General features: G+C 41.6%; 3 protein-coding genes across 3 annotated transcripts; 2 read left to right on the forward strand and 1 right to left on the reverse strand.

Annotated features, from left to right (window-relative positions):
* Positions 1–1,343: 1,343 nt before the first annotated feature.
* Positions 1,344–10,967, reverse strand: ttc39c (tetratricopeptide repeat domain 39C). The gene is made up of 14 exons (XM_022759391.1): positions 10,275–10,967; positions 9,514–9,562; positions 8,256–8,384; positions 7,629–7,743; positions 6,554–6,914; positions 5,325–5,493; positions 4,900–4,993; positions 4,692–4,799; positions 4,494–4,603; positions 4,266–4,389; positions 4,058–4,155; positions 3,859–3,963; positions 3,701–3,739; positions 1,344–3,596 (listed from the first exon to the last, which is right to left on the reverse strand). The coding sequence occupies exons 1-14, from the start codon at positions 10,418–10,420 to the stop codon at positions 3,507–3,509; spliced, it is 1,737 nt and encodes a 578-aa protein (XP_022615112.1). The 5' UTR covers positions 10,421–10,967; the 3' UTR covers positions 1,344–3,506.
* Positions 10,968–12,145: 1,178 nt separating this feature from the next.
* Positions 12,146–18,305, forward strand: LOC111232004 (allantoinase, mitochondrial-like). Its single transcript, XM_022759334.1, has 11 exons — positions 12,146–12,345; positions 12,538–12,689; positions 13,338–13,452; positions 13,558–13,704; positions 13,808–13,853; positions 14,937–15,030; positions 15,130–15,316; positions 15,445–15,583; positions 17,247–17,419; positions 17,502–17,534; positions 17,623–18,305. Exons 1-11 carry the CDS (start codon positions 12,199–12,201, stop codon positions 17,770–17,772), a joined length of 1,383 nt encoding a protein of 460 aa, XP_022615055.1. The 5' UTR covers positions 12,146–12,198; the 3' UTR covers positions 17,773–18,305.
* Positions 18,306–18,676: 371 nt separating this feature from the next.
* Positions 18,677–22,597, forward strand: agxt (alanine-glyoxylate aminotransferase). Its single transcript, XM_022759304.1, has 11 exons — positions 18,677–19,034; positions 19,894–20,086; positions 20,178–20,242; positions 20,330–20,430; positions 20,523–20,593; positions 20,720–20,804; positions 20,898–20,996; positions 21,119–21,188; positions 21,929–22,024; positions 22,160–22,288; positions 22,397–22,597. Exons 1-11 carry the CDS (start codon positions 18,876–18,878, stop codon positions 22,502–22,504), a joined length of 1,176 nt encoding a protein of 391 aa, XP_022615025.1. The 5' UTR covers positions 18,677–18,875; the 3' UTR covers positions 22,505–22,597.
* Positions 22,598–23,033: the final 436 nt, after the last annotated feature.

Genomic DNA, 23,033 nt, shown 5'->3' on the forward strand with positions numbered 1-23,033 from the left:
ACACCAAAAAATATAAGGAGTGAGAATGAATCACAGCAGATGGAAAAGGATGATGTCACGGCTGTGAATCACCACAGACTACATACTAGATGAGGTACCCCCAAATGCACTTGTCCTATGTGTTTTAAAGTGAAGTAGGCCAAGCTGAAGGCTCAGTTTTAGAAGTGAGCGTGAAAGGAAATGTCTTTCGATTATTTAGGTGTACCAGCGTCCACTACAGGAAGATGGAGGAGGAGCCTGGGGTATTGTTTCTGCCCAGCCTTCCAGCTCTGCCCTGCCATGTCTAAATTCAGTTGCACAGAAGCCTGAATAATTCATTGGTTGAGTGAGCTGCTGCCTTGAGCCTAGTGTGACAGACATGTTTTCTTAAAGAGACGCTCTTGGTGTGTCTCTATCAGAGCATGCAGAGCACCCTGCTCCCACCCTAATCACCCTCAACATGGAAACAACAGGGGCAATAATATCACAAACTAAATTATGAATGTAAAGATAATTCTTTGAGTGGGAGATCGCTCCTTATCTCACGGCCAGTAAAAGAAGCTTATAAGAACATATTATTACGAGAATAAAATGGTGAAATCTATTTTTTGACAATTTACGATTTCTAATCAAATTAAAAAATAAATGAGAATGAAAAAAACACATTGTCAGTGCAATCATGTCCCGTGGATGGATAATGTAACAATTAGCCAGTGATAACTTAATCATGTTTCATCCATTTGTATATATTTTGATAGATTAGCTTTCTGAATGATGTAGGACATAAAGTTGGTGATAATTTAACCACTTTATATAGGCTGGGTAGCTAGGTCTATAAAATTACATCACTATTTCTTTGTGGGTTTTATTTGTAGATCTTTGGATTAATAATCTGACTCTACAAGTAACTGGTTATAAAATCTGTCAAATAATAATAAGTACAATATTTCCCTCCAGACACCCCAAAATTGTACATAAGTATGGTGCTTGAGTAAATGCACTGAGTCACTTTCCACCACTGGGTATTCTCATTGAGCTCAAATAATTTTTATGGTGTCTACTATACTGTCATTGCAACCAAGGTGTGGGAAAAAAACACTACATTACATCCCACACGCTGCCTGTGAGATAAGCGCCCCCTGGTGGAATAAAAATAAATGGACGATGTAGAAAGATAAAAAATTAAAAAATTAAAAAAGAAGAAGCAATGTAATGGCAATAAGACGTTAAACCATGATTAAACACGCCTCTGAAGAATAAACACATTGACAACATTCTACATTTGACATAAAATGACCTGTCTTAAGTACAATTTCACCAAAAAAGAAATAGATAAATACCACATATTTGTCCAGATTAATGGAGAACATTATTTATTGTAGAGTTCAGTGACACATTAGAACACCATCATCCTCACATGTAACCTCAATTTCAACAAAATCTCATGACAAAAGGAAAACAAATCTCTCAGTGACAATAAGTATTTGGTACAGGTAGGTAGGTGACATCTTACTGACATTTCACCATTCACCACATCACTTGCACTGCGCCGACCACTCACACCGTGGTCACCGCGACATTTACCACAATTTACATCCACCACAGCCACAGGAGGATGACTGGCTTTGTCTGTCCAGCTTAGCATGAGCAAAACAAATCTATCCACCCACTTTCCCTGAACATGGGATGAAAAACACACAGTCATTGTTGAAAACCTCTGTAAATTAAGATGTTCTCCTGTTGCTTATATTGCTCAGATGACCATAACTCGGAAGGCAATACCCTGCACAGAATAATTCATATGTACAGTGTAAAACTGTGTTGAGAAAAGTTGTTAAAATCACTTATCACAGAAATATTATTCCTAGTCCAATTCAAGATCACACTTTTGAACCGGCTTGATCACGAACACTGCAGTCTACCTTTCTGGCCGTTACAGGATAAAGACTCAAAACTAAAATAGCATACTGTCAATGACACTTGTAAAAGTACAACTTCTGCTATGTAATAAATAAACTTTTCACTATTATGGACTAATTCAAAAGCTTGTACCACTAAAACACTATTAAAATAATTCACTTCTAATATATGATTATTAGGCTGACATTTAGCAGCACCGTTCAGTGGTAACATTACAGTACCCAATGCACTGTATTATAACACCTTGACGTATTTGCACGGATGGACATACAGGTATGTTTGACTTCAGTACAGTCTTAAAGTCACTGTTACCCTGCAATACCATGCATAGTGCACAGGATCAATACCTGGTGTTTTCACATACAAAACATCATTAGGGAATTGTGAAGTGTTGTGATCTCTCAATTACTATAAATGTGACATGTCCAGCTACTTAAGTGTGACTAACCCACAGCAGCCCAGTAGTAGTTGCTGTGTGTGATTTTAGGTGACCAGTAACTAATTAAGATTACAAGTTTGTCATTTAAAGTCTGTTGTGAATATAAGTGGCCCCCGTGTGACATGCTTCAAAGTCCTTTTGCAATTTGACAAGCAGATTTTTTAAAAATTTTATTAGGAGAAGCACTATTTATTAAATAACCACTGGAAATGTAACAACCCATGAAGTCCTTTATAAGAACATATAAAATCAAATATTAAATTTGAGTAATATTTCCCATATCTTTTTTTTTTCCATGATATGTGATGTGGCAAAGAATTGGCATTATTAATTCTATTTCATTATTTCTGTAAGATGTTCAAATGTCATCTGCATGTTTTTAAAAGATTGTGGAAATCGTTGGATCTGTGTCTTTCATTATGCTTGGTAAAGTTACTATTCAGGGAAGTATGATTTAATTGAAAGGTTACTTTTATGTGCTGAATTGCTCACTGAAGGGGGCGGGGAGGGGGGGGGGGTATGACTGAAATCCTCCAAATACACAAGTTAATGAGGAAAATTGTTACTAGCTAGCTAATACATTTGGGTGCAGAAAACATTTAAAGGAACAATTAGAGATTTGAGGGGAATATACTTCTTTGTTGTCTTGCTCCAAGTCAAGTTTCGATAACAATTCTTTGTGCATCCAGTCCAGAGATAGGCTAGGAAAGTGTTTAGCCTAGCTTAGCATATAGACAGGAAGCAAGGGGAAACAGTGAGCTATTATTGGCCCAATGGCAGAGTTCCCAGGTTTGCACAGTAACAAAACCATTGTAAATGGATGTACTGGTGACTAGCTTGCTCGTCAACAACAAGACAAGTCGTAGTTATAGTATGAATATTTATAGCATAGTTTTCAAATTGCTAGCCACAGCTACACTAGCTAGTTCCGTCTGCTTCCAGTCTTTGCGCTAAGCTAGCATGAACACCCGTTATGTCTGTAGTGAATGCACAGAGGTGAGGCCTGGGCGCGAGTAAGATGACAAACAAGCGTATTTCTCCAAATCCTTTAAGAATGAAAAACACAGGAGTGTGTTCGTTAGGATGTCAAACAGTTAGTTTGAAAGGCTTAAAACTTCTGGTAAAAAGCCATGAGCATAGCTTGAGCCATTGCAACTTCTTCCTGGAGTCACTGAGGCACTACTTCCTTCAACGAGGCCAGGGCTGAATGGATGCGGACATGAAGCCTGTTCTCAAAGTCGTAGCCTGTAAAATCCTCCTAAAAACATGACAGATAGAGTCTTGTGATGTGTAATATACTGTATGTGGGGGAAAAAATAAAAATAAATGTTAATTTAGATGATTACTATGTGAATATTTTACCTTTGCTTGGAGTAGCAATGACCTTCCCTTCCCCACTGTCTGGATTGCAAAACAAACGAAAAGAGTGGATTATAACTGAGCATGTGGTCTCATCAGTTGGATTCACATCATCAATGAATCGCAAAAATATAAACACTATAAAGTGCATTCACTCTGACCTCTGGTTGTGCAAGGAGTATACATCCCAGTTCATAGACGGCATATGGTTGAATGTATGAGTTGATCTGCCGTCCATAGTCATCTCTAGCAGCCAGCTGGAATGACTGGAGCACAGACAAAATGGATGCAAAAAGCAAGATGAGTAACATTACCAGAGTAGATCATCTGCGTCATTCAGTGTTCAGTGTAGACTCATACCTGAACAGCATCTCTCATATTTCCATGACATTTGTGAATGGCACCAAGAAGGAGATGTTTCAGGCCTCTGCATGAAGCCTCATCTACGCTCTGTAACACTGACCAGACACAAGAGGACATCATCACACGGGGTCAAATCAAATTCTTAGAAAATCTCACTGCAGCTAACCTGGTTATGCTGGTATGAATCACGCAGGTTTACACTCACCCTGATTCATTATCTGCAGCTTAGACGAGGAGCAGTTTGGAAGTGCTTTCCACAGATACAGCACTTCAATTACACCGAGGATGCATAGCTCTCTGGTGGGTGAGATCTTTCTCAATCTGTCAGCCTGCAGAAAGAAATTGGACAGTGAAGGAATGTTTTTGTGACACACTTGGCTTGTGAGAAAGAGAAAGAGAAAGAGAAGGGGGCAGCATTTGCAGCTGGACCCACCCTTTTGACAGCAAACTGCTCTATCTGGTTGTTTTTCCTCTTGAACAGCTTCTGCACATCTTTGAAAACTCCAGTTGCTCCATCCAGGTCACCAGAAGCACCCTGGCACACTGGAAAAACAGCAAGAAAGCACCATAAAAAACACAGAGTAGGAGCATCCCAACAGTGTTAGCATTTGTTAGTGTATGTCGGTCTCACCTCCGGTTAAGTAGGCATAGTAGCACTGCGACCAACGCGACTCATTCTTCAGCCTCTCAAACGACCTGTACGCGTCTTCAAAATTCATCTCTATCATGCTGCACCAACCTGACACGGTGAAAAGCGGACAGAATAAAATGAATCTGTCGCTGCACTGTACACAGAGGGCCAGTATGTCACAACTAAACCTGATGAGAAAAACACATACCAATCTCATAGAGACACACATGCTGGATCTCTCTTTGGTCTGATGCCAGCTCTAATGCATCATGGAAACAGGCCAAAGCACTGTTGATATGGCACTGGGGACAGAGGAGAGAACACATACACCAACAGGTAACAGTAATCATGTTAGAGAGACACACACTTCACGCCAAGTGTTGAATGAGAGTTAATAAGTAGATGATTGATCAGATGTTGGTGAGTTAATGAACAGTCTGACATGCATATTAATTACATGTGCTTGAACAGAGGTCGCTAACTGGCTGAGGGAAGAGTCTTTACAGATTCTTTTGCTCTGTGTTTGCCAATCAAATATCTTTAGTCAACATTACAAACACAAATAAACCACTACAGGTCTGTCAAAAAACTACAGTCACTGATTATTACCAGCCCTGAGCCTGGGGTACATACCTCTAGCCTCTGAACCCGTCCTTTAAAGAACATGAAGAGCGAGGAGTTGGGGTAAACCACCGACTTTCTCTGCAGAATAGCTTTGGCCTCCAGGAGCCCTGCATGTGTATCAGAGCCGTCCAGAGCAAAGAAAGGCAGCACTACTGTGTGGTACCACAAGAGGGCCAACCTGAGCAACACAACAGACTCTTCTCAGAATGTGACATGAACCTGGACATAAACATAATACACATCTCACAGAAAATAAAAGCCACTCTACAAAAAATAATTCATTATTACTGAAGTTTAACCTAAAAGTTCATACTTCATCAGCAGGAAAATTACAAATGTTCAAATATAATTTAGAGTACTTAAAGTACTTTATGGATTTCTTGCCCATGTTAGCTCTTGTTCTGCCACTAAATGGACTTCATTGTGAGGTGGGTTTCCAAGGTCAAGAATGAACTGCAATGTGATGATGAAGATAATGTGGTATGATTAAAAGCTCTAGAACTACCAGTGTTCTATCATCTTTATTACTACAGTTTCAATAATTATATAAATTTAGGACAGGGGGAATTATATGCATGATATAGGCTATAACATATTTAATTATCATATGCAAGAAAATAGAGAGTTATCAGATATAACGCTCTGCAGAAAGCTCTAAACATCAGGCCCAGTGACAGGAACATGTATGGTATTTGATTTGATTTATTAGTGTAATTTAGTTTTAGAAATGTATTGTTTTAGTAATGGGTTGTTCTTCAACCCATGTTATATATTTCATGGGGTTGCAAAACAAAAACCACTCACCACCATTAAATCTACAAAGGACAGAAAATAGATAAGAATTTAAAACTGCACTAATTGACTTTGAGCACTTGGGGGCAGTGCAACGAGCTATAAACACAACATTTACATATTATCACCTTATACTGTAAAGTTATGGCAAATATGATCGCAAGCAGTTGCCTATTTTTGAAATAAGTCCAATATTCACTCTATTTTTCTCTGTTTTGGACTCTGGCTCTTTTGCTGCTAAATGCTCCAGTATGTTCGTCAGCTAGTTTCTACCTTTGTCTGCCGTTCGGTGATGGACAGAGAATGAACAATGGGCAAACCAAAACCTGTGAAGGCACTGAAACCAAAACAATATATTGTATAAAATATATTAACATAATATATATATATATCTTTAAACTCTTATGTGTCTCTCTTTGAAATGGCAATGAGCTGAGCCTACTCACGTAGCGAGTGGTGCCTTCATGTCCTTGCTCTCGCTCGCGTACATGAGGGAGGACAGACCCTGGAGCCGGTCGCCGGGGAAGCCCAGCAGGTTGATAATCTTGAGCAGATGTGGCGGTACCATGGAGATGCACAGATGGAAGAGGCCGTAGCCAAAGCTGACGGAGCCCTTGAGCCGGTCCAGGGCCTCGGCCGTCACGGCGTTCTCCACTGGTGCATTGTGGTTGGCGTTGTCCGCAGAGAGGGAGTCCTGGTTGACGGAGGACCTCCGCTGACAGGCCTCCTGCAGCTGGCTGATATCACTGTGGCACTTGTTGTACATTTTCCACGCCTTACGAAGAATCCAGCCTCCTTTGATATATGCTGGTATTGGAAACAATAAGTGAGATGCTTTTAACGAGATTTTGCAAGGAGACGTGCTCGTTGAGAAGAACAAGACCATAATTTCTGATAATTAAACAAAACGATTAATGATTATGTTCAGTCAAATTGCACGTTACATCTGACTAAAAGATCAAACCAAATATATTCATTTTACAATAAGACAGAAAACAAAACTGATAAATAATGACATTTGTTTTTTTCTGTCATTCTACTAATTAGTCTAATTAGATTAATGAAGTAACTGATAACAAATACAGCACTCAATAGACCACACACATCAAAAACTGACAAACTCCCCATGTGCAATAATTAACACACACCAGCTGTGCAATATTCCTTATCTGCTGCTATTTTTTTTAACATATTGTCATATCTATTTGTACCTTCTACATTGCTGTACTATATTATTTATCTATTATTTATATTTTGTAAAGTTTTAGAATTTGATATTTTCATTTTGCAATTCTTTGCTACTGTAACATTTCAAATTTCCCCACTGTGGCACTAATATCTAAACTTGTGAGGTGATAATATGAATTAAAGAGATTAAAGTCATCAGCTCCACACCGTTTATCTGCAAGTATGACGTTTTTTGATGATGTCTTGTTTTTCTGAGTTACACCGTTTTACAAAAATGCGCAGACGGACACCGCTGCGATTACACCGTGCTCCAAATACTGTAAGTTTGATTACCAGAAAGTTCCTGTTTGACAAAGGAGAGCACGGCGAGGTACACCTGACAGTCGGCAACGATGATCTGTCTCTGAAGGCGGTCCACGACAACGACGCCTGACCTTTGGGAGTCCATCTGTAACACACACACACACACACACACACACACACACACACAGACAGACAGACAGACAGACAGACAGACAGACATACACAAATTCAATCAGCAGTATGCACATACACTCGCAGCTTGTTTCTCCCAGTGGCCGCTGTGTGTTCCTGTGTTCTTGTGACCACAGGAACAAGAAGTTTCCTGAATGGCCCAGCCCCCACGCTCCTCACTCAGTTTGTTGATTACATTTCACTGAAGTACTGATTCAATCTGTGAGTGGGTTTGGCATGATCTCACTGCTGCCGGCATCATTAGGCCTGATGCCGAGGAGACAAAAACATTGTTATCTGTACTGTAGCCTGTTCTGGCTGTAATATTAGAGACGACAGCAATCTAAATGTGTAACCCGATGCCACCGGTATCACTTTATTTCAGCGGTACTATAATCCGAGTTTAGTTAACAGGTTTTTCTGTTGCGTTCTTACAGTCCATATATTACACTTTTCCACCTCCTTTATCCCCGGTTTTACACTCACACTCTTCTTTATCTTGTTTCTGATTGTCTCTATCACTCCGGCGCTGTCACTCTCGCACAGTTTCTCAGTGGTCCTCAGGTCATCACAGGCAGTCTGCATCTTCTCCTCCTCAAATGTCATCATGGCGTTCTGCGATGAAATACAGCAAGAAAGTCCTTCACCAATATATGGGGTCAGATTAAAAACACAATATTGCATTATCACAATTCTGATATTAAATTGTCTTGTCTCACACAGAGCAGATCTTTGCTTGAGCTGGCTTACAATCTTTAAAATAAGACTGAAGGAGTGTTATGCTTAATCACTCTTTCTAAAAAAAAAAAAAAAAAAAAAAAAAAAAAGCAGGCAGGGACAAAGGGCTCTTTCTGCATGACAATGAATGGAGAAACACAGTGACATCTGTACAGCTGTGTGATTGGGGCTGCGAAGACACGGCCCAGCTGGCAGACTCAGAAATATCTTTGCTGTGATGTTGCTCGAATACTTTAGAGATCACGTTCACACAGAAATGAAGGAGGAAAAAACCCACGTATCATATATTTTGGTGACATTTAGAGATGAGCTTCGTGGTTTCACATTAGCTTGTATGATATTTGCTGTTCTGCATTTAACTGTCACTGCACGTATGAAGGTCTGCCGTGATGGTCAGACATCACCTCCCCCCACTGCCTTCAGGGCCATTTAGCATCTGGGGACGGAGGATGACATCATCTGTAGCTTCATGATATGTGTGTGTGTGTGTGTGTGTCGGCACAAGGGGCAGCGACAGAGCGTCTGTGTGTGTGTGTGTGTGTGTCGGCACAAGGGGCAGCGACAGAGCGTCTGTGTGTGTGTGTGTGTGTGTGTGTGTGTGTGTGTGTGAGAGAGAGAGAGTGACCACCACACTGTGAAAACTCTCCCTCTGCCCCTCCTCATCAGTGATGGATGCAGCGTTATAGTAATGCGCTTCTCTGCAAGAGCAATGCTGTTCTTTAGAGGAAGATGCATCCATTATGTTAATGGATGGAAAAGCAAAGGAGAGGATGCCAGTGGTGACAGTGATGCAATCAGTTTGACATATTGTTTTATTTCTGGCCTTTATACTGTGCGGTTTTCCTGGAGGGGTGAAAAAAAAGGAAGTGTGACGGCATGGGCTTGATCTAACTCTGCTGCTATATCAATTATGTTAATAGCTCTTTTGCTATTTCTTAACACCGACTGATACTTCCTCTGGCATCTTATTTGAGCGCTCTATCACCAGCTGAGCGGAAAAACTCACCAGGAAACTGACGAAACTGGCCCCGAAGCTCATCAGTGGGCTCTGGGTCCTGGGGAGGGAGGGAGAGAGAGAGAGAGAGACCACAAAACAAATCAGATACGAACAAAGCTGAACGTCTTTGTTGAAATACACAGCAGTTTTAGCACCGCTCTATCTCAGGAGAATGAATCATATGCATGACTAAAATAAAAAAGAGCAGCAAATGACTTATCCTGCTGGCACAAGTAGAGCGTGCTCCGGAGCAGGTACAGCTCCTGACTGATGTCAGGAACTATTTGTTTGACATGCAAGAGAGGAGCGACAGTATTTCCCTGTCCACAATAGGCTTAGAAAAAAATATATATACAATAATATACAAGTGGATAATCCTCATGCTGGCCGCCTGGTAAAGCCTAGCGATGCCATGACCTGTTTATATGATGAAAATGTCACCTCTCGGTTAGAGGCGGTGTGTGTCAGCGGGAAGCTTCAGGGAATCCCAGGTGAGTCTGACAGCTGGTAAACAGGCTCTAAAGACATGTCACCTCTCAAACCAGTCAAAGCAGCCATTTACTTGAATGACATCGTCATATACGTGAAGCCACAGGTTCAGTCAGTGTGTATAACGGTACAGTACATGCTGTTCTCTGAATTTCCCTTCAGTGTTTTAGCCACTTGTGACATTTTTTTTTCTTGGGGATTACTTGCTGATATTCCAGGTTTGGGGTTTGCAGCATGCAGTGACAGATTATCATGGCGTGACAACAAAAAGGCAGAAATACCTGTATCTCCTGAAAAGCTCGTCGCTTTCTTTGAATCCGTTGTTGAGCAGCATGTTGATACCTTGCAGAGCCATCTCAGCATCATCTATGTGCTCTGCCTTCTCCTCTACCTGCTGCTGCTGCTGGGACTGCTCGGGACCCGCCATTGTTTATACTACAGCTCACAGGCTGTTGGATTAAACCAATGCGACGGAGAACAAAATGTGATCTAGATTCTTCTCCGAAACAAACCCGCATTGGTTTATTTCCGCTGATGGAGGAGACGAATTTAAAACAGAGATGCGCCTCTGGACGGCTAAAAGAAAAGAAAAAAAAAACCCGCTGTGCAGCTTCCGCAGGCTCCAGACGTCTGTGCACCTCAGGGATAGGCCACTGATGCCCAGACTGCCTCAATTACACCACACTCCAGTGATTCATAATTAGCATTGTACTTGCCGACAGCAGACGTCTGCTCGTGCACAAGAAAACACACCGTTGTTCGTCGGTAAAAAAAAAAAAATCAGCCAGCCGTCAGCTTTCAACCCCCCCCCCTGCTACTCACAGCAGTATCCGATGCATTACATAACGTGGATCCAGGCTGCTGTGCTGCTCCGCCAGCCCCACGTAATGCACTCGTCAAACGGCCTGGCGTCATAACGCACGGCGCACCGCCGGCCGGGAGGATGGAGGGATGAGATGAGGCCCGCTGAGGCGAAACCGCATCCTGCCAGCCTCCTCCTGTCAGCCTCCAGCCCACAGGCTCCAAACCCCGCCCCTCTCCTGCGACCCTCAGCCAATAGACGCTCAGACTGAGCGGCCTGCAGTCACACGGATGACGGACAGGTGAGGGGCACATGGAGCTCCTCGCATCTTGATTTGACTTTATTCTTTAAAGTTATCCGTCTGTAGGTTTGTATTTTTACTCTACATTTTTATGCGTCAAAAAAAATCACATTATCTTCCAGAAGAAAACAGCACGAATAAAAGTGTATTTAAAAAATGAATAAGAATGACGTTAATCTCACGTGTTGGTCGGTTTTGGAGCTGCCTCATCAACCTCTCACTCTCAGCAAACATACTGCCAGTACTCACATATGTACAAGTACATACACTGAAGTGAATATTACCTCTGTTCATACACGGCTTATAAGAGATATGGGGCCAAAATCCACAGTCCTCCTTACATACAGACACCTGACTATTTTTTAAGATCTAGATTTGGAAAAAATGCGGACTTATCCTTTAATGAGATGCTGTTCTGAATCTATATTAAGCAAACATTTGCCGCTGTGGTGAGGCATTCACAGACAATGTATGAAGACAGTGTGGAGTTTCCAACTCGCAGGAGATGAGTTACGCCCAAAGAATTGAGCTCGTACCGCAGCTCCCATCAGAAACACTGAAGCAGCAGGTAAGTAATACAACCTTTGTATGAGAACACACATAGACACAAATACAGACACAGACGGGGATGGTTAAAATGAAATTCTGATAACTCAAGCTCGCCATATTCAGCTTGATATTGTCTGATTTATCTCTATCCAAACCAGATGGATCCTATTAACATGAGAGTACAAGGCTGGAACCTTCAGGGCGTCTTCAGGCTGGTACTTGTGCAATGTTTTAAATAGCACTCAAACCTTTTTAATTAAAAGGTCCATATATAAACTTTACACTGTAACAAATTGTGCATAACATGACAGAAAAGACGAGACATGACATGAGGAATGTTTTTGCCTGAACACATAAGGTGATCAGACGCATTGTAGGTCACACAGCTGAGACAAGTCAACAAATTGGTTATACTTTGAACCATTTAGAAGGGGGCGGCGCCTCAGCACAAGGTCCATGACCTGCCAACAGTGCATCTAAAGCGAAGAGCCAGAGCCAGAGTCAGGGGGAGTCTACTCTATTCATTAACACGCAACACGCAATAAAAACAGACATGGAAGTCGGGTCAGCGGTTAGTGCTGTGAGGAGTAAGAGGGTACTGATTGGCAACGAAGTCCGTCCTGCTGTGGTCGTAATAAAGGATGGGAAGATCCATCAAATACTCTCAGGCAACAACTTTTCGGGGGATGGTGGCTGTGAGGTAAGCTGACCCGTACTGATCTCGGTTCTGCACACTCCCACCTTTGTGGAATTTAAAAAAAAAAGGATGTACAGCGAGAGACAAGTTATAAGGGGCAAAAGCAACGATTTAACACTCTTAACATTCTGATCTGCACACAAACGCCTGATTGATCGTGTTATTCTGAGAGATGAGACCCAGCTGTGATTGCAGGTGTTGGATGTGGGTGACAGTGTGGTGATGCCGGGTATTGTAGATTGCCATGTTCATGTGAACGAACCAGGACGCACCTCCTGGGAGGGTTTCTGGACCGCCACCAGGGCTGCTGCAGCCGGAGGGGTGACGACGATTGTAGACATGCCACTGTAAGTTGGAGACTCTCCCCTCCTTACATCAGCTGTTGTTGCACATACATTCGCAGCTTGAGTTGTGTTTTTCCCCCTGCAAACTTTTTACACTTTTTTTTTCTCAAGAAATATTTCTTTACTTTATGTACAGAGATTATTTCTATCTCCAAGGTAACCATAATTCATAATCTTATGCACAGGAGTTAGCAGTTATCAAGTTGTTTTTTTTAAAATATAAATGTTGTATTGTTTTATTATCAAATGCATCAATTTATTATTATCAATTATATTAACAAAAAACTCTGGTTTCATTAAGATGAGGTGTGTTTGAGGTGTGTAGCTTTTAGCCACAGTGTTTCTGCTAAGCTAGCAAGCTACATAAAAGACTATATCAGCTGCTGAATTTAGTTTTACTGTAAATACACTTCAACTACTGGAGAATTGCTCCTGAAGGCAACAGTATTTTTTTCAGCTGTAAATCCATGAAAATCCTGAAGTCCTGATTCCCAGAAGCATCTTAAGGCTAAGATGATCTTAGCTCATGGACTTACAGTAAAACTAAAGATGCTTTTGGCAAAGGGAAAATAACATTTTGGAAACATTAGATTTTTAAGTTTCCAGCAATGATGATTTTTTTCTTGTTTTGTTTTCTAAAATTTCCCACAGAAATAGCATTCCTGCGACCACCACACTGGGTAATTTTCATGAGAAGCTGCGTGAGGCGTCAGGGAAGTGTTTTGTGGACACAGCTTTCTGGGGAGGCGTGATTCCTGGCAACCAGGTAAGGGCTTACAGAGGAACAGCTTGGACAAAATGAACTCGTCCTCAGCCAGACTGCACTGAATCAGGCCTAAAGCAAAGACAAACAGCAGATGTCTCTTTATAGCTAGAACTGCGGCCCATGATCCACGCCGGAGTGGCCGGCTTCAAATGTTTCCTCATCCATAGCGGAGTGGAGGAGTTTCCCCACGTGACTGACTGTGATCTACACGCAGCCATGAAGCAGCTGCAAGGCACAGGAAGTGTCCTGCTGGTAACTCTCCAATCGCAGCATCCGTAACACGTACCGCACTTTGTGATTGGTAAATCCGCACGGAGAAATGTAACGGGAACATCTTTCGCTTTGTCTCCTCCAGTTTCACGCAGAGTTAGATGTTCAGCAGACAACGGAGGAGACTGGTGGTAAGAACAGTTTTACACCGTACAGTGGATAATCTGTCTGTGGTGTTATTATAGTCACGTATAAGAATGTGGGAACACAGGCGAGGCAGGCAACTACTTGGGGCCGCTGGCTGTTAGGGGGCTCCCTCCCTTTTAAACCACCGACGGACAATCTGCAATGACTTCTCAGTAGGAAACCTCCCTAAAGGGGCCCCATGTCATTCCCTGGACCATGTGCAATGACAAGAAGCAGTGCTGCCAACTGTTTTAAAGCCTGCACATATGTACAAGATTTTATTTTACTTTTCTAAATCTAAAGATAATTTAAGTAAATGAAACCGCCAACAGTAACTATCTGGCCTTATAATGTGGGTTATTTACAATGTGACCAAATTATTTATTTTGTTTTTTTGTTGTTCTATATTTGAAAATTCTGCAGATGTGATCATTTGGACTAAAAAAATTATTCGATTTCATACATTTTTTATTGGCGTGAGATTATTTATTACATGATTGTGATGAATAGTGACTGGAGGGCGCCTCTGCTATATTTTGTCTTGGGCTGCAACAGACTCTAGAATCGCCAGTGTTACTTTTACACAAAGGTTTAATGTTAGGGCTTGACAGCATTGACTAACTAAATATCGCATATTTTGACCCAACAATTCAATACCAATGCTGTGATGATATTGTGACTACCAAGACTTCAGAATTACAGAATTACTAGTTGTCTAAACTTTCCATTTCATCCTAATCATAAAAACATATTTTAACTCAACTACAAAGGGGTAATATCAAATGTGTTTTTTGGGTGAACTAGCCCTTTAAGAAAATCAATTATGAATCGTGTCCAGCTAAAATAGAAGTTCAAAAAATGTAATCACTTAACTTTTAGGACCGCTAAATAGCAACATTAAAGCTGTATCTTCTATTTGCGCATCTAAGATCAAGGTATCATAACACCACAGCGCTGACACTACACTGGCGTACTGCCCTGCTCTGGTTTGTGTAACTCATGAAATTGTGAGTGAGGGATAAATCATTTAAAAGCATTTGTTTTCAGTTACAAAAAACTGAAATGTTCCAAACCCCTTTCCATATTAGACCCGTCTCAGTACTCCACCTTTCTGCGGTCCAGGCCAGACGTCATGGAAACGGAGGCCATTCGCACCGTCACAGAGCTCTGCCTGCAGTACCAGTAAGAACCTCGGCATGGTAACAAACAACCATTACGTCATAGGATTTTGCTTGTGTCTGTAGCACCGGCACCACGGTCAGCTACCTTTCTCTGCTCCAGGGTGCGGTGCCATATAGTGCACCTGTCCTCTGCGAAGCCACTGAAACTGATCCAGAGGGCGCGGCAGGCTGGAGCCCCCCTGACGGTGGAGACGACCCACCACTACCTCAGCCTGTGTGCTGAGAACATACCTGCAGGGGCCACACAGTTCAAGTGCTGTCCGCCCATCAGAGGATCTAATAATCGGGTAAATGGAGCAGGACGCAGAGTGGATGAAAATCTCTCTATTTTGAGTTTGAGTCTCAACATAAAACTGTGCTGCACGTGCTTTCTTATTCTTTGATTACTAGTAGATTATTGATTGTGCCCCATCAGGAGCAGTTATGGTCAGCACTGAAAGATGGGCAGATCGACATGGTGGTGTCCGATCACTCTCCCTGCACCCCCGATCTGAAGAAACTGGATAGTGGAGACTTCACTCAGGCCTGGGGGGGAATTTCTTCACTACAATTTGGTAACTAGACGCTATATATTACTTCCCCCCCCCCCCATCGGTGCAACAATAAAAACTGTAGTTCTAGCATGACTCAGTGCAGCATAAAATTATACTTTTATGTTCAAATGAGTTGTTACTGAGTTGTTACATTATGTCCCATTTATCTCGACCTGTTCTGTTGTTCAGAGAACTGCCCAGGGCATCAGCCATTTTCCAGGATGATCCAACTTCTAAAATTCATCCAGTGCACTGGACGTTCAGCTCCCTTAATGTCCCGGTGTGCACTGTAAAAACTACAGCCACTGACTGAAAGTATTACCGCTATGCTGCATTCATGTCACACTATAGAGAGGGTAAAGACTAGCAGCTAAATGGTAAAAACAATCACAACAGCTTGGCAGTTGTAACTATGAGTGGGAGCTATATACAGGCTTCCTGATGGTGAATGTAGAATATCTCTCATTTAGCGGAAAGCCTCAGCCAAAATGTCTTCATAGCTAACATCTCTGACAGGTCGGTGTAATTAAAAACCCAAATTAAAGCCTCTCTTATCATTATTTTTAACAGTGGATTAACAGTTAACCTGTGTTTTAGTGTTTTTCAGCTCATTGTTTTAACTCAGCAAGTTTATAACTCAGCAAGGTGACAGTGTTACATTTGGAGTTTTTGCAAAAAACTAATTCAAAAGCTCCAACGTTTCCTGGTTTCATCATTGGGTGGAAAAATTGTTTATGCAATAAAGAAAAGAAAGTTTGTTTTCCATGGGGCACCCACAGCATCTCACTCTGCTGACAAGGTGTGAATGCAGCATGGACGCAGATGCAGCTAATACAGTTAATGATGCCTGCAAATTGGCATTTATTCCTTTATTATCTGCTGCAAAGTTTCATGCTGCAAAGCAGTGTGCAAACTTTATTTTTTATTCTTAATTTGCCTAACCTTGGGAGTATTTGTTTGATGTGACATCATCATGCTCTGTCAATTGTGTCGACGGTCACAAATTCACTCTACTGGAGAGTGATCATTGATGGTGTCAGGTGACACTTACACACTATGCTGCTTGCCATAGAGGTTTCATTTGAGAGTTTCCATCGTGAGGACACCATCACTGCAAAGCCTCCGCGGCTGCTGCCACAGAGCCACGACAGCTTTCACATTATTCAGTCTGTGGAGCAGATCCAGGATTTTGTCTCTATGTGACAAATCCTCTCTATGCTGCTCAGCTGGAAGAGACGCTGGCTAAAATTCACAACATAAGACAGCTCTGCACAATATTACACGACTAATATATGCAAGTTTTTTAGGGGTGGATTAGTTGTTACCTCCTTCCCTCCTCCCATTTTAATCCTTTTGACAATCGCCCACACACTGGGCAAAGTTCACTGGCAGGTAAACAAGAGCTGTTTAGAGGACAGAACAATTATTTACTGTTCTGACACAGAGAGAGAAAGAGAGAGAGAGAGAGAGAGAGAGAGAGAGAGAGAGAGAGAGTGGTCACAGTCTGACATTACTTTACACAATGTTTTAGTACTTATAATAATGACGCTCCCTGACGTGATTAGACTTATATGAAAAGGATTAATGAATGCAGGAGTGCATAAAACTGCACAAAGCTTTTCATATTTGACTGGTGTCGACTCAATCTCCATAGGATTGTTCATTACTCACCATTTATTACCAGGCTTGCCTCTGTTCTGGAGCTCAGCCAGTAAGAGAGGCTTTCAGCTGTCTGATGTGGCGAGGCTTCTCAGCCAGAAAACGGCCCAGCTGTGCAGTCTCGACAACCAGAAGGGCAGCCTCTGCCCCGGCTATGATGCCGACTTGGTCGTATGGGACCCAGAGAGAGAGTTTGAGGTTAGTGTAAGGAGTCCAACAACATTATGAATCACCAAACGTCTCAATCGGCTGCGTTTCATTTTCTGTTATACTTCCACAGATCCAAGAAGCAGGCATACACCATAAAAACAAGGTCAGTAAAATCATCGGGACACATTCCCTACATAGACAATGTGATGGATCGAGCGCTGATTTTTGAGCGTGTGATCGTGTTCGTGCAGATAACTCCTTACCTTGGCTTTGCACTGCGGGGAGCGGTGTGTGCCACCATCCTCAGGGGACGGCTGGTCTACAAAGACGGCTCCTTCAGCCCCGAGCCTCTGGGGAAACACCTCCTCATCCCTCAGAGGAACAATCAAGCCCAGCTGTGAAGCAAGATGACATCTACCATTTCATCATATTTCACTATCCAAAAGTTTTTAAATGATAGTTTTCGTCTGTAATAGAACTGGGAACAGACGCTGGTTTAACAGATTGTTAAGACCCTTTTAAACAAAGCTACTGAAGCTAGAGAAAGACAACATACAGAACGTGGTTATGGACATTATGAGCTGAGTGTTATTATGGCAGGTGTGATGGAAACAACATAAACAGACTGAATCAATCTTATAATTGTGCGCAACACGTGTTTACAAAGACCCCAGACTGCTGCATATACGTTTTCAAGCAAAGTATTTTCAGATTCTCCTCAAAGACTGAACCGTGTGATTTACACATAAACGTCTCATTGACTCAACTATTCAACATGTTTGGTTTATTATGTTATTATCATTATTATGTCCTGAGAGTGGAGGTTTGAGGCATGTGGAGTCTTCTGCCTTGATTCTCTTACCTCTTACTCTAAAGGTGATGATTCTGACAATACAACACTGTTTAATGTAACTGATGCACCAAAATAAAACTCTACAACATGGTGAAACCTCTAATTACTGGCGCAACATCATAATGTTGTTTATATCCTAAAGAAGGAGCCTTTTTCACTTTACTTTTCCTTGGCTTTTCCAAACTTTCAAACAATGTTTGAACAGTACAAACTGTCCAAATATTAAAGTGAAATCTCCTGTGTGAATATTACAAGTCCAAACTTTTCAGAGGGTACAATTGATGGATTTCAAATGCAGGCTTGCAGAGCACATTTACACTTGTATGTTCAGCCAGGAACAGTCTGTTAATGGGGCAAGAGCAGTGGATAGCAGTGTAATAGTTAAGCCTGGAGAGCCTGTAGTCAATAATTAACATTTGAGGACATGTTGACTTCCTTATCTGTGGAAAAAAAAAAAAGCATCAAGCTACCTGAGCTCAGAAAACAGAGTGTTGACAAAAGACGAAAGAGATAAAAGCAGAAAATGTTGTGACAGACTCCTGACCTGCGGACCTCACTGGTCAGACAGAGGGGAGTGCTCAGCTGAGTTCATACTTCACCCGATTCCACGGCTCTTTGTGGTTTTACTGCGCGTGTCGCACTGTTTGAAACATGTCGTCCATCTCTGTGCCTCCACCAAAATGCCTGCAGAAACCGCTGGCGGTTCCTCACCGTCACATGTTTGGACCGGGACCCTCCAACGTCCCTCCTCGCATCTTGGACGCCGGGGCCAGTCCTGTCATCGGACACATGCACCCAGAGATATTTGAGGTGACACTGTATTTAATACAAATGATGTAGATTCTAGAGGAAGAGACTGGCATCATCTATCTGTCACAAAATTGTCTCTGTGGTGCGCAGAAAACTATTTACTCAAGTATTGTACTAATTTTGATGCAATTGTACTTTACTTGAGTATTTCAGTTTCATGTTGCTTTGCTTCCACTCTACTGCACCTCAAAGAGAAATACTGGGCATTTTATACTAATATATTTCTTTACTTTAGCTGATTTAGTGCCTGGTTACTTTGTAGATTGAGATTTTACACAGAAAAGATCAACAAGAAGAAAAAAAAAATGCTTTTTTTTAAATTAAATGACCCAACATACTGTAATTTATAAAGTAGTTCAAACATGACCTGATTACATACAATGAACACTTTCATTTTTAATACTTAAAGTATATTTTGCAAAATATTTTGTAATATATTTCAAAAGTTGTTATTCATCATTCCTGTGTGTGTGTGTGTGAGTGAGTGAGTGAGTGAGTGAGTGAGTGAGTGAGTGAGTGAGTGAGTGAGTGCACATACTGGCCTGAACCTAATATGTGTTTCACTATTGATCAATTTGCCAGTTATTGTCTTTTAACTTTTTGGGCAAAAAAATGAAAAAAAAAAAAAAAAAAGGAATTCATATATCCATATTTTGATTTCTTTTTTTTTCTTAAAATGAGTAAATCAATAATCAGAATAGTTGCTGGTTAATTTTCTGACCACGTGACTTCTAGCTTGATTGTAGAGATTTAAAGCGCTGCAGCTAACCACACTCAGTCTGCCGCTTATTGAAGGCAACAGTAAAGATTAACATATTTCTATTTCAACTCACCATACGTTTCTCATTTTACATTACAGATCATGAATGACATCAAAAGTGGAATCCAGTACATGTTTCAGACTCGCAACAGTATGACTTTAGCTGTGAGCGGCACCGGCCACACTGCCATGGAGTGCGCCATCTTCAACGCAGTGGAGCCCGGGGACAGCGTGCTGGCTGCCGTGAACGGCATATGGGGAGAGCGAGCGGCGGAAATGGCAGAGAGGATAGGTACTTTAAAAAAATAAAAAAAAATCATGTGTCATCTATCAAACGACGGAATAACAATCATGACAGAATACCATGCGTGTCAATCCAACAGGGGCCAGAGTGAACACCATCGTGGCGCCTCCTGGAGGCTTCTTCACCAATGCAGAGCTCGAGCAGGTACACTGTGTCCTAACACTCCAATTATCAATTAGTAATTCCTGTCGAAGCCTCAGTCTGAGCGATCACACTGTTTTCTCACCGCAGGCCTTATCAAAGCACAGGCCCGTCCTGTTCTTCCTCGCTCACGGAGAATCCTCCACAGGAGTCTTGCATCCTTTAGATGGCATCGGACAGCTGTGTCACAAGTGAGACGCGACGCTCAGCACCTCCGTCATCGTCACATCTGTAACAAAAGATAAGCAGATTAAAGCAGATGTTTTATGATTTTTGCCTACAGGTACAACTGCCTGTTTCTCGTAGACTCTGTGGCTTCAATGGGAGGAACCCCTCTATACATGGACCAGCAAGGTTTAGTCTTAAATCCTTCCAAAAGCAGCTGATGAAAACATTGAACACGTCCGTACTGTGCTTCTATATCGGTTTTGTTGTCACCAAAAACAGATTTGTCTTGTTTGTGAATGTCTGTATTCACAGGAATAGACATCCTATACACAGGCTCTCAAAAGGTTCTGAATGCCCCGCCGGGTACAGCACCCATCTCCTTCAGTGAGAGAGCGTGGTGAGAGCTGTATACACCTTACATGGCTGCAAGTTATAGATTAGGATTCAATTGTGAAGAGTTTTTTTTTTTTAAGGCTGAATTTGTCCACAGCCAGAAAATATTCAACCGGAGGACAAAGCCCGTGTCATTCTTCTTGGATTTGAGTTGGCTCGCAAACTACTGGGGATGTGATGGCAAGCCGTCCAGAGTGTAAGACGTTTTTTGTTTCCTTCAAACAGGAACCGATCACATTTTGAACAGTGGTTTCATTTTTAGCCGTACGTTGCACAATCTCTGTATATTTCTCTGTCCTCGGTATTTCCTCCCTGTAGATATCACCACACAGGTCCGGTCACTGCTTTTTACTCCCTGAGGGAGAGCCTGGCTGTCCTTGTTGAAGAGGTGGGACGTGTTAAAGTGAAATATCTTGATTTTGCGTTTTTGTCTGGAGCTGCAAAAGCACTATACAGAAAGATATTGAGCAGGTACAAGAGTGGGGAAAAAAAATGTACCATTCCACCTCTGTGCCAACAATACTTTTGTCAGAACAAGGTAAAAAATATGAATTAACCACTGAGAAGCTTTTGGAGCCAAGGCTGCAGGAATGAGCTGATTGGTCTGTTGGTCGGTCAGTCGACCACTTTTGTCCCAGCTGAAAGATTTCAACAACTATTTAATGAGCTGAAATTCGTGTTCCCCAGAGGATGGATCCTACTGACTCTGGTGATCCTCTGTCTTGCAGCATCATCAGGTCAAAATTTCAGTTTGTCCAATGCTTTGGTTTATGACCAGCAAAACTAATCACTAACTAATAACTAATTCCCACCAGCCTCAGTTGCACTTGTGTTTAGCACTATAAAGCAAATGCTAACATGCTAAACTAAGATGGAGAACATGGTAAACATTACACCTGTTAAACATCAGAATGATAGCATTGTCATTGTGAGCATGTTAGCATAGCATTAGCATTCAGGTTGAAGCACCGCTGTGCCAAAGCACAGCCTCATAGAGCTCACTGAACAGCACATTGAAAATGAACATGTACAAATTGGAAATATGGGTTATGCATAAACGGTCATGGCTATTCAATAAATGTTTTGTTTGTTTTTGTGACTGTTGTTTTTATGTTTTGTTCTTCTAAGGGTCTGGAGAAGTCGTGGGAAAGACATGAAAAAGTGGCGGAATATTTCCACGCTGGTCTAGAAAGCATGGGTCTCAAACTTTTTGTCAAGGAAAAAGTGAGTTTCAAGTTCCCATACCATGTAATGTCATGTGATTTTTCTAATTACCCTTGGTGGAATTCACACATTCATTCATGAAGCTGTTTTGGGGAAATGGGAACTTACCAAGCCTGACTTAATTGGATGTTACAGAAAGCGAGACTGCCCACAGTGACCACTATCGTCGCTCCTCATGGATATGACTGGAAAGAGATCACAACCTACATCATGAAAACACACAACTTAGAAATTTCTGGAGGGCTTGGACCATCAGTTGGCTTGGTAAAAGATTATGTGCCTTTATACTCACTTCTTTACCACGTATTTGTTCACATGGAAGTTGCTGAAGTCCTGTGCAGCCTAAATTCTAGTTGTATTTGGTCTTTTCAGGTGTTGCGTGTTGGATTGATGGGATGTAACAGCAGCAAGGCCAATGTTGACATGGTGCTGGCGGCACTGAAAGATGCTCTGAAACACTGCCACAAGAGCAAAGTGTGACATGTTGCTGTTGGATGGTTCAGCGATAATCCTGAACCAGCGCTATTATCATAAACAAGAGACTATGTGTAATAAATAAATGATTATTCTCTCCGTCTTGTGCAGCTCATTCATTGCTTGAATAGGAAAACTGGGCTTGTCCTCATAGTACTGTGACATCTTCTGCCAGTACCAGTCTGTGATCTAAGCCTTTACCAATTATGTTTGGTTTTCAGTCTAATATAAACACATGCTACCTATTTTTTTTACATGATAGTATTCCACTCTAAATGGTACATTAGGTACATTTTGCATGTGAAACAGAGACCACATCCTAGCTATTCTAGCTTATTTCATCTTACTAAATACCTCACTCTTTTTTTTTCTGTTAATATTCAAAAGACCATTTAAATAATAATTTAAAAAACTCTTCATCCAACAACTACACATCCCATGAATCTTAGTTATTAGTATACTGCTAAAGCTTTGATATACTTTTGCTATAAGAAGTAAGTAAGTAGTTGAAAATATATGTTGTGAAAAGGATTGG

This window comes from Seriola dumerili, unplaced genomic scaffold (genome assembly GCF_002260705.1).
Source record: "Seriola dumerili isolate Sdu_G_001 unplaced genomic scaffold, Sdu_1.0 BDQW01000321.1, whole genome shotgun sequence".
NCBI classification, from domain to species: Eukaryota; Metazoa; Chordata; class Actinopteri; order Carangiformes; family Carangidae; genus Seriola; species Seriola dumerili.